Source organism: Somniosus microcephalus, chromosome 19 (genome assembly GCF_052327205.1).
Source record: "Somniosus microcephalus isolate GS21.2 chromosome 19, FLI_Smic_1.0, whole genome shotgun sequence".
In the NCBI taxonomy this organism is placed as follows: domain Eukaryota; kingdom Metazoa; phylum Chordata; class Chondrichthyes; order Squaliformes; family Somniosidae; genus Somniosus; species Somniosus microcephalus.
Window position 1 is genome coordinate 63,572,511 of NC_141005.1, and position 12,031 is coordinate 63,584,541.

The following is a 12,031-nucleotide window of genomic DNA, read 5'->3' on the forward strand; positions in this document are numbered from 1 at the left end:
TGTTATAGCCTTGAGTAAAAGTTTTAAATTAGCAGTGTTACAGTATATGTTCTCACTCTCCTGAGCCACATTAACGATTTCATGTAGTGGTGCTGTTAGCATGACTGACCGTATCTGGGATCCATTCTCCAGTGCAATTACATAATACATATCACATACTTGCTGCTTCACGCGCAACGCGTCACTTCTGCACACACAGCAATACCCCAAGACCAAGCAGCATCCAATACAAGCCTTTCCTGCCCTTCCATGTGATCTAGCAAAAGATTGGAGGATCTGGAAGTGTTGGATTCGAATCTCCTCCTGCATGGTCTTGATGTTGTGGGTAGTGGCCAAAAGAAAGAAAAAAAAACTTGCATTTCTATAGCGCCTTTCATGACCACCAGACGTCTCAAAGCGCTTTACAGCCAATGAAGTACTTTTGAAGCGGAGTCACTTTTGTAATGTGGGAAACGTGGTAGCCAATTTGCACACAGCAAGATCCCACTAACAGCAATGTGATAATGACCAGATAATCTGTTTTTGTTCTGTTGGTTGAAGGAGAAGTATTGGCCAGGACACTAGGGATAACTCCCCTACTCTTCTTCGAAATAGTGGCATGGCATCTTTTACGTCCACCTGAGAGAGCAGACGGGGCCTCGGTTTAACATCTCATTCGAAAGACGGAACCTCCGACAGTGCAGCATTCCTTCAGCACTGCACTGGAGTGTCAGCCTAGCTTTATGTGCTCAAGTCCCTGGAGTGGACTCACAACCTTCTGACTCAGAGACAAGAGTGCTACCCACTGAGCCACAACTGACCCAAGCCAAAAAATACAGTCTTCTCATTGTTCAGTATAGGAAAGAACACAACCATCTCAAAGAGAAAGCTATCAAATAACTTAATTGTCTTTCCAGCTAACATCAGTTCCTAGAATAGTTAGCTTCAAAAAACCTCAAAATTCAGCACTGTCACCCTTGCTAACTGGTAGAATCATGAACACTTAAAATAAAAACTGAGATAATTTAGAAGTAGAAGAGATGTTTCTGTTGTATCCTCTTATTATATTTACAAACAAAGTTGAAGTGTCTTGCAAAACCTGCCTCAACCATGCTGAGGAAGAGGCGCTGTTTCTCTGTGCCTCGGTTGGCCAAGCGGAGTCCGCCCCGCCCTAGGACCGTTTGTGCAGGCCCGCAGTTTCCAGCCGGTGGGAGCGGAAGAGGCGCCGGGCCGATGGTTGTTAGGGGGAAGCAGGTAAATCCGCGGCCGAGGCCCCGGCCCGAGAGACCGGGCTTGTGGGCCGGCGCTGGGATCAACGACCGGTGCGGCACAGGCACAAACCCGCCGCCAGGGACCCGTGAATGGGCGAGGGCTCCGTGTGCCCTGCGGGTGGATCATTCTGGGGGTGGGGGGCAGAAGTTACCATTTAAATGGGTCAATCGCTTGGTTTCTGCTCTTCGATGTCTGGTGCAGTGGGGCGATGTTTCCAATCAAGATAAAATGTGTTCAAGTACAAATTACTTCACCCTGTTGTCCAATAACCGGAGTAATTAGGCCTTAAAGATATGCTATTTTAATCCTTTTTCAAGACGATGACATTATGTTGGTTTAAGATATTTACCCAACTCGGCTTGAAAGTAATTATCAATAATCCAATTGGTTTTCAATCCCTCCCGAGGTCTCCAGTCAGTTCGCTACAGTTGGAGTATATATCAATATGTCATCACAAGAAGGGCATATTCTTGCACCTATAAGAGGAGACAACTATTCTCTGAGCTATCAGTAGCCCAGAGGTGAAAGAATATTCTGTCACTGCAGCACCCATTTAAGAACAGGAGTAGGCCTGTTCTGCCATTCAGTTAGATCATGGCTGATCTGTATCTCAACCCCATTTATCCACCTTTGCTTCATATTCCTTGATACCCTTACCCAACAAAAATTTGTCAATCTTGGTTAATTGATCTGGCATCCTCAGCCTTTTGGAGGAGAGGGAGAATTCCAGATTTCCACTACTCCTTGTGTGGAAAAAAAGTTCTTTTTGATTTAGCTGCTAAATGGCCTCGTACTAATTTTAATATTATGTCCTTTTGTTCTGAATTCCCCCACTAGAGGAAATCGTTTCTCTGTATCTATCTTATCAAATTCCTTTATCATTTTAAACACCTCATTTAGATCACCCTTTAATCTTCTAAACTCCAGGGAATACAAGCTAAGTTTATGGAATCTATCCTCATAATTTAACCCTTTAATCCTGGTATTGTCCCCATCCCCGCCCCATCAGAAATAGATGTTCATAGCATACATTTTGTAGGAAAAGCCATCTTTGATTTTCAACATGACTTTTAGTTAATTTTATGCAGCACTGTCATTATGCCCAGACTGAATACTGAGACAGTAATAAAAACAGAAAATGCTGTAAATACTCAGCAGATCAGGCAGCATCTGTGGAGAACTGGCGAAAAACCATCAACCTGAAAGGTTAACTCTGTTTCTCCACAGATGCTGCCTGGCATTTTCTGTTTTTATTTCAGCTTTCCAGCAAAGATGTGCGGGTTAGGTTGATCCTCTTTTTGTAAACCCATAATTTAGACAAATAAAAACTAAATAAACTATAAAACTGTAAATAAACCAATAAAACTCCAAATAAACCTTATTAATCAAATTAAAATTTGGTTCTCCAGCCCAATTATGCACTCCAGTCCCCGCGGCGCCCACCGGTCACGAAAGTGATCGAGCGTGCCGGCGGACACTGCGTGCTCCAGCTCCAGGGCCACCCGGGCGCGAACATGGCCACGGAAGAGAGGGAGGCAATCCGGCCGGACGACCCCCTCGACCGCCCGCTGCCTGGACCAATTAATGGCTTTCTTGGCCAGGCCCAGGAGCAGACCCACGAGGAGGTCCTCCAGCCTGTCCGCTCCCCTCCGCACCGGGTGACCGTAGATCAAGAGCGTGGGACTGAAGTGCAACCAAAACTTGAGGCGGGTTAGGTTGATTGGCTATGATAAATTGACCCTTAGGGGGATTAAATACGTGGGGTTACAGGGATAGTGTGGGATATGTGTTGGTGTAGGGGTTATGGGGATCAGGTGGGATATGTGTCAGTGCAGGCTCGATGGGCCGAAATGGCCTCTATCTGCACTGTGGGGTTTCTGTGATTCTGTGATCTGCAATGTTTAGCTAATACAGTAATGATGTAATGAATATTTCAGAGGTAAATCCTGGTTTGCTTGATTTATATAGTGTGTTTGTTGCTAAGCTTCCTACTAAACTACATTGCTTTCATTAATGTGGTGCTAATTGTTATGGTGCTTCTGTTTAGTAGGAAAAGCCATAGCCCTTGGGGAGTTACTGCATGGTGTCTCAGTAGGAGGGTGTGGAATTCTGTGGTCATGCCACTGGTGGCTCCTAATGGCTAATTGTGGAGGATATTGGTGGCAACCTTGGAGGAGATTGTATTCTCAAATTCTGGGTCAGGTATCAGGCTCTCCAGGTGAAGAATAGGAGAATTGGGCACACAAAATGAATGGAGAACTTCCCTGAATATATAAACATTAAAAAATAAAGGGGAACAAAATGGCAGCAGGTTATGTAATGTTTAAGTTTCTGATAATTTAGCATGGTATGATTGACTCACTATGTAACTGGATTTCCTGCTTCTTTGGGGCATGGGATGACTGTACGGAGTTTCTTCTCATTTGGGGCAAGAGATAATGCCTTGTTACTTACTGTATTTCAGTGTGAGCGACAGTTCCAGTGATAACAGATGGCTGTACCACAGCAGGCTGGGATTTCTGGCCTAGATGCCCAGCAGACACTCCTGGCCACAGTCAGTGGAAATGTACAGAAATATGCAGTCAAGAAGAAGAAGATCCTCAATGCAGAAGAGCTGGAGCTGTATGAGCTCACACAGGCCGCTGGTATTGTCATGGACCAGGAAGTGTTCAAGTAAGTCCAAATGTAACCACAAAGGTGAGAAATAACCCTGGAAACTTGAAATTAAAAATGGATAATGTTGGAACAGTTTATTGTTTCAGAAGTTGATCAACTACTCTACATTTCCAGCGTTTTCTATTTTACTTGAAATTTGATTAACCTTTCCTACAAGCTTGAATTGAATTGTTTTTCATAATTGTAGATGGTGGAAAGACTTTAGGGAGTCAGCAGGTGAGTTACTCGCCACAGAATACCCAGCCACTGACCTGCTCTTGTTGCCACAATATTTATGTGGCTGGTCCAGTTATCTACAAGGCACAAGTAAGGAGTGTGATGGGATACTCTCCACTTGCCTGGATGAGTGCAGCTCCAGCAACACTCAAGAAGCTCGACACCATCCAGGACAAAGCAACCTGCTTAATTGGCACCCCATCCACCACCTTAAACATTCACTCCCTCCACCACCGGTGTACCGTGGCTGCAGTGTGTACCATCTACAAGATACACTGAAGCAACTCGCCAAGGCTTCTTCGGCAGCATCTCTCAAACCCGCGACCTCTTCCACCTAGAAGTACAAGGGCAGCAGGCACATGGGAACACCACCACCTCCAAGTCACACACCATCCTGACTTAGAACTATATTGCCAATCCTTCATCACTGCTGGGTCAAAATCCTGGAACTCCCTACCTAACAGCACTGTGGGAGTACCTTCACCACACGGACTGCAGCGGTTCAAGAAGGCAGCTCACCACCACCTTCTCGAGGGTAATTAGGGATGGGCAATAAATACTGGCCTTGCCAGCGATGCCCACATCCCCTGAATGCAAAAAAAAAACCATTGTATAGTCATTTGTCTCATTGCTGTTTGTGGGACCTTGCTGTATGCAAATTGGCTGCCACGTTTCCTACATTATAACAGTGACCACACTTCAAAAGTACTTAATTCACTGTACAGCGCTTTGAGACTTCCTGAGGTTGTGAAAGGAGTTATATAAATCCAAGTTCTTTTTTCTTTCCATCACTGCATCTTTAATATCTTCAACAGCTGTGATTTTGCATAAAGTAAACTCATCTGGCTTTGCCTGCCATTTCAGAATGAACTGGCTTGACCTATGCTTGTGACATGCTCCATTTCCTTTGTTCATTCAACCCTTTAACCTCATCTCAGTGATTTGGAGTATCTGTCAATTTCCCCACCGCCCCCTCCCCTTTTCTTTTTAAACGCTACTATCGGCCTTGCTTATTTTTGTTTTAATTTCTGATGACAGCTTGCACCTGAAATGCTAATCTGTCTTTTCACTTCACAGATTCTGACTGGCCTGTGTATTTTCAGTATTTTCTATTTCACCATTTTTTGTTTTGGCCAAATAGGTGTTTGACATGCACTGAAACTGTCTCCAAAGTAAATTATTGAGAAATCCACATAAGTGGACTTTCTGTTTGCCTGATATGGAGTGCATTATCTCCCTTAAGGACCCAAACTACATATCTGAGCACATTGTTTGTTGCGCTGGATAGCTCTATTCTGCTAGTTAACTCGGAAGTGATGGGGTCATGCTGCTTAAATTGCATTTACCTCACAGTTTCCTCCGGTTGTAGTCGTGTTCTGTCATTTTCTCCTGGTTCAGCACAAAGATCCACATCTTTCCCATGAATTTTGTTTTGGGATTATTTTTTAAATATCACAAATCTTGGTTTGCGTTGCTTCGTAATTTGTCTTTCCCCAATGGCACACAGACACACAGAAACATAGAAGATAGGAGCAGGAGTAGGCCATTCGGCCCCTCGAGCCTGCTCCGCCATTCAATGCGATCATGGCTGATCATCCAAATTCAGTACCCTGTCCCTGCCTTCTCCCCATATCCCTTGATCCCTTTAGCCTTAAGAAATATATCCAACTCTTTCTTGAATATATTTAATGAATTGGCCTCCACCGCCCTCTGTGGCAGAGAATTCCACAGGTTCACCACTCTCTGGGTGAAGAAATTCCTCCTCATTTCAGTCCTAAATGGCTTACCCCTTATCCTTAGACTATGACCCCTGGTTCTGGACTCCCCCGCCATCGGGGTAACAGCCTTCCTGCATCTAGTCTGTCCAGGCCTGACAGAATTTTATAGGTTTCGATGAGATCCCCTCTCATTCTTCTAAACTCCAGTGAGTATAAGCCCAATCGACACAATCTCTCCTCATACGTCATTCCTGCCATCCCAGGTATCAGCCTGGTGAATCTTCGCTGAACTCCTTCACTCCTTCACATGGTTGAGTTCCTTGACAGACCAATGACCTAAACCCCCAAACCATTCTTATCCTTTGAACTATTTGCCATGCCGTTGTCTTTTATACGAGCGTGGCGATCTGGATCATTTGTTGTGATTTAGCCATGTTATCCTGTATGTTGTTCATGATTTTTTTCCAGTGTCTCATCCTAAGCTGTAGTGTTCATACTTGTGATACTCCTTCAGATGAGGCATTACTTCAGCAGGGAATCACTGTTTCTGTTCCCATCATCTGTTGAGTGCTGGAAGGATCTGGTTCCTCTGATGGCTGTTCCTGTTTCTCACCCATCAGGATAATCGTGGATCTGTTGAAGATGAACGTGGCTCCGTTGGCAGTTTTCCAGATGCTGAAAGCCATGTGCGCAGGACACCGAATTGCAGAGATTTCCTCAACCGAGACACTGTCCACGACAACACAGAGCAGCCTGGCGGACTCCAGAGGTGAGACACCAACAGCCGATTAGCGGAAGCAATGCCCCAGCGTAATTAGTGTTGCATCTGTAAAGCGTACTTTGAGCCTCTAATCTCTCAAATCCCGTTATTCATCCACAGATTGTATGCTCCACAGAAGGGCTGTGAGAGTATTTTTAAATATTGGGTTTCTCAAACATTAGCTATTTCCCTCCCACAATACAAAATGTAGCTCAGGGCCCAACAGATTGAGGCTATTTTCACAAGTTGAAATGTTGAATTTCAAACTGGTACAGTGTAACTAGTCCACTTGGCACCTGAAGAAGGTTTCTAATAGCTTTACTGTAGTTAATTTAAAGTGCAAATCAGTTGTCTTTTCATTCTGTACTGTAAGTAGACCTGGCCCATATAGTCAAGAGTTTCATTCCCGTCACTCGGGCAAGGTTGTCGGTTTTAATTCTGGGGGTGAAAAGTACAGCATGTGACGTGTCATAACTGTTCTCATGGCGAGTTCCTGATCTCGGCCATGTGTCAGTTAGAAGGATACTCCCTGAAGGGAGGGAGGCAAAGTTGGAGTTTGCGTTGCCCCAAAACCGATCAGCTGCAGGTTCCACTGGTCAAAATGAAACCATTGGCAGCAACCTGCGAGCACATCCCCTGCCCTCTGCTCAACCAGGGAATAGTGAAAGAATTTAAAGTAAAATAAATGCAAGGGGCTTAAATTACTTTTAAATTAACTTTTTTGCACTTATCAAAAAGTGAGTGATCTAAATGCTGACGAATGGAACAGTGAGTGCTTAGTGTCAGTGTACAGCACAAGTTAGCTGTAGGGTAAACCACTTTTAACTCTGACCAAGATGCCTTAACTTCACCCTCAGAAGAGATCACCCACCCCCTCCAGCTACACATGACATTTCTATTGCTTACACCAACTATACTCGAAGTTTTGTGCCATTGACCTCTGAAGAAAAATTGGAAGTCAAATATTATGATTTTGGGGAGAAGATTGACTTTGTTTTTTTTCCTCTCTGCAAGAATTTGATTCTTGCTGGAGTAATGTTCATGGGCACCAGGCACCCTCTGATATCTTGCTCAAATATGCAGACCTAGGGAGTGAGTGTTGGCAACCAAGCCTGACTGTGCCCTTAGCTGATGTTTACCAAACACGCAGACACTTTCCAGCAGGAGCGAATTAATGGCAATCACGAGCGGGAATTATGGCTTTTTCTTTTTCTCTTTTCCCCCCTCGCTTAAGGGTGGTGGAGCTAATTGTAGCACTCTGACTGCTTCCTTATCTTAATCAGCTGACTCAACACAGACTGGGCATTGAACCTGGGGCCTTCTGGTGTCTATGGCTCAATTGCAACAACAAACTTGCATTTACGTAGTAGCTTTAGTATAGGAAAACATCCCAAGGTGCTTCATAGGGGGGTAAAAATAGACATCCAGCTTGAGCGAGGGAGTTAGGGGAGGTGACTAAATGCAGGGTTGAATAGACCGATTTTGTGACGGCATTGGAAGGCGGGGAGAAAGGATGAGGAGGGGTTTAGCGAAAGCCTTCTAGAGAGTAGGGCTGGGACAGCTGAAAACTCTGCCACAAATGGTGGGAAAGGAGGGGGCAACTTTCAGAGAGCCAGATTGACAAGAAGGAAGAGCTTAGAATGGGACATAAAGGTGGATGAGTTCAGTATGCAGAGGTGAAATTGTTATGCTGGGAGATAGGGAGCCACCGTAGGTTAGTGAGGATTGGAGTAGTGGGCAAGCAGAAATGAGAGTGTGGTTCAGATCTGGTGATGACATTTTGGGCTAGTTGGAGTTTATGGAGGGTGTAGCTTGGGAGGGAGTTTCAGTAGCGGTGGAAGTGAGGATGAGTAAGCAGTGGGCCATGTCAATGGAAGTGGAAACAAGTGGCCTTGTTGGTATCCAGGATCTGGGGTTTGAAACTCGGCTCTATGGCGAACAGGATCCTGAGGCTGTGGACTGTCATGTGCAGTCGGAGTGAAAAGTTGGGGAGGGAGTGGTAAGGGTATGGAGTTTTTGGCAATTCGAGAGCAAGAAAGCAGCTCTACAGACGCCTGAAGGCCGAGGTCCAACAAAATACTCGCGACATAAAGAGCAGATGGTGGGTGGACAAAGCGCAGGAGATCCAGCAGCTAGCCGACAACCACGACGTGCATGGATTCTTTAGCGCAGTCAAGACCATCTACGGCCCAAGGTCCTACCCAACTGCGGGCCAAGAACGGAGAGGCAATCAGTGCCCGCTGGAAGGAGCACTTCGAAGATCTCCTTAACCGAGACTCTGTCTTCGACGTGAGTGTCCTCAGCTCCATCCCGCAGCATGCTACCCGCCACCATCTCAGCACAACCCCAGACCGGCATGAGGTTGAAAAGGCCATCCGACAACTGAAGAACAACAAGGCCTCAGGAGCAGATGGAATCCCTGCCGAGGCACTAAAGCATGGCGGAGAAGCACTACTGGCGCGAATTCATGAATTAATTTCTCTTATCTGGAAGGAGGAGAGCATGCCAGGGGATCTCAGAGACGCCGTAATTGTGACCATCTTCAAGAAAGGTGACAAGTCCGATTGCGGTAATTACAGAGGAGTTTCCCTGCTGTCTGCCACGGGGAAAGTCATCGCAAAAATCCTCCTCAATCACCTTCTCCAACTGGCCGAAGAGCTCCTCCCAGAGTCGCAATGTGGATTCCGCCCACTAAGGGGCACAATGGACATGGTCTTCACCACACGTCAATTACAAGAGAAATGCAGGAAACAGCACCAACCGCTGTACATGGCCTTCTTTGATCTCACAAAGGCCTTCGACACTGTCAACCGTGAGGGATTATGAAGTGTCCTCCTCAAATTCGGCTGCCCTCAAAAGTTTGCCACCATCCTCCGCCTGCTTCACGACGACATGCAAGCCGTGATCCTGACCAACGGATCTACCACAGACCCAATTCACATACGGACCGGGGTCAAGCAAGGCTGTGTCATCACACCAACACTCTTCTCGATCTTCCTTGCTGCAATGCTCCATCTCACCCTCAGTAAGCTCCCCGCTGGAGTGGAGCTAATTTACAGAACAAACGGGAAACTGTTCAACCTCCGTCGACTCCAGTCCAGATCCAAGGTCATCTCTGTCGTTGAATTACTGTATGCAGACGATGCTTGCATCTGCGCTCACTCGGAGGTCGAACTCCAAACCATTGTCAACACCTTCACCGAAGCGTACGAGAGCATGGGCCTTACACTAAACATCTGTAAGACAAAGGTCCTCGACCAACCTGCCCCCGCCACCGATTATCAAAATCGACGACAAGGCCTTGGACAACGTGGACCACTTTCCATACCTCGGGAGCCTACTGTCAACAAGGGCAGACGTCGATGACGAAGTCCAACACCGCCTTCAGTGTGCCAGTGCAGCCTTTGGTCGCCTGAGGAAGACAGTGTTTGAAGACCAGGACCGCAAACCCGGCACGAAGCTCATGGACTACAGAGCAGCAGTGATACCCGCCTTGCTGTATGCCTCAGAGACATGGACCATGTACAGCAGGCACCTCAAAGCACTGGAGAGGTACCACCAACGCTGCCTTCGCAAGATCCTGCAAATCCCTTGGCAGGATAGGCGCACCAACGTCCGTGTTCTCGCTCAGGCCAACATCCTCAGCATCGAAGCTTTGACCACGCTCAATCAGCTCCGATGGATGGGTCACATTGTCCGCATGCCTGATACGAGACTCCCAAAACAAGCGCTCTACTCTGAGCTCCGGCACGGCAAGAGCGCCCCAGGTGGGCAGAGGAAACGCTTCAAGGACACTCTCAAAGCCTCCTTGAAAAAGTGCAACATCCCCACTGACACCTGGGAATCCCTGGCCCAAGACCGCACAAAGTGGAGGAAAAGCATCCAGGAAGGCGCCGAACACCTCGAGTCTCTTCGCCGGGAGCAAGTGGAAGCCCAGCGCAAGGAGTGTACATCAACCCAAGCACCCTACTCGCCCGCCCCTTCAACCACCATCTGCCCCACCTGTGACAGAGACTGTAGGTCCCGCATTGGACTCATCAGTCACCTGAGAACTCATTTTTAATGTGGAAGCAAGTCATCCTCGGTTCCAAGGGACTGCCTAAGAAGAGAAGAGAGGAGAAGGGATATTAATTTGGATGAAATTCTAACTCATTCACAACTTTGTCATCTGAACCATCAGGGCTACATACCTTTTGGAGCTGTACAGGTGTCAGTTTGGCTCAGTTGGTTCCACACTTGCCTTTTGGGTCAGAAGGTTATGGTTGAGGGACATATCCTAGGCTGATGCTCCAGTGTAGTACTGATGGGGTGCTGCATTGCCTGGGGTAACGACCTTCAGATGAGACACTAAATCAAAGCTTTTTCTGCCTATTCCAATAGTTCAGGTGGGTAAAGATCCTATGGTACTATTTTAAAAGCACGGAGTTCCTTCCTCAGCCAATGCCACCACAAACAATATGAACCTTTCATTCATCTTATTGTGGCATCTTGCTGTTTGTAAAATGGCAACAGCCACTGCACCTTGTACGTGAAGCCCTTTGAGATGTTTTGCAGAGATGTGTTAAGATCTATAGAAATACAAATTTTCTTTTAAATCTCAACTTTTTTTTGTATAGTCCTGAAATATCACATCATATGGGGAACAGAAATTGGTAGATAATTGCCAGAAATTAAGCAGTTCAGATTTTGATGGGTAAAGCTACCACTGCCTATGTGAGTGGGGGGCGTCACTTCTCTGTCAGTCACTTCAAAATAAGCACATTCCACCCCCCCCCCCCCCCCCCCAAAAGAAAACCTAGACTCCTCCAGCAGGTATGGTCTCCTACTGTGATGCAAAGGGTTTAGCAATATTATAGTTGGCTCTTGTGGAAGGTCGAAGTTAGTCTCAAAACACCAATGATTGGTTTGCTACAACTGTTCGTTTCACAGCACTTGGCTTGAGATTTTCAGGGCTGTAAATATTTGAGTCATTGACATAAAATGGAAACCCTACAGGTGGAAGAAAATGGTGAATTGGCATGGGAGTTTGAAGGGAGTGAGTTAGTTCACCTCCTTTCTCCCTCCAATTTATTTTCATCAGATTATGCCCAAAGAAACTTCCCCCCCCCGCCCCCAAGAACTGGATTTCAATGAATTTGATGCATTAAAAGCAAAGCAATTGACCATGCAGAAGCATTTGGTAAAGTGTGTCTTAAATTCCAGCTAATTTAATGCAGGATGCAGCAAGAACAATTCTTATTTCAGTCTTGGTATCAATTGGGTTAAAATGGCATTTAGCAATATAATTACAGTGTAGTGAACCAACTGATTTGATTATGGGTTGTTATACTTACTGTTGCTATTTGTAACAGCAAGTTAACACTTGATGACTGGTAGCACAAATGATGGGAACACCTCTGCAGTCACACTT

At 46.0% G+C, this 12,031-nt stretch overlaps 1 protein-coding gene across 7 annotated transcripts in view; it reads left to right on the forward strand.

The window, feature by feature from the left end:
• Positions 1 to 1,102: 1,102 nt before the first annotated feature.
• The window catches only part of mzt2b (mitotic spindle organizing protein 2B), a 29,937-nt gene continuing 19,008 nt past the window's right edge, over positions 1,103 to 12,031 (forward strand). For 3 of the 7 annotated variants that reach the window (XM_085961905.1, XM_085961911.1, XM_085961912.1), the window contains exons 1-3: positions 1,103 to 1,233; positions 3,716 to 3,924; positions 6,482 to 6,630. In XM_085961905.1, coding sequence (XP_085818031.1) covers positions 3,743 to 3,924; positions 6,482 to 6,630 — 331 coding nt within the window. In that variant the 5' untranslated portion in view covers positions 1,103 to 1,233; positions 3,716 to 3,742. The other 4 variants (XM_085961907.1, XM_085961909.1, XM_085961908.1 and 1 more) reach the window with 4 other exon arrangements.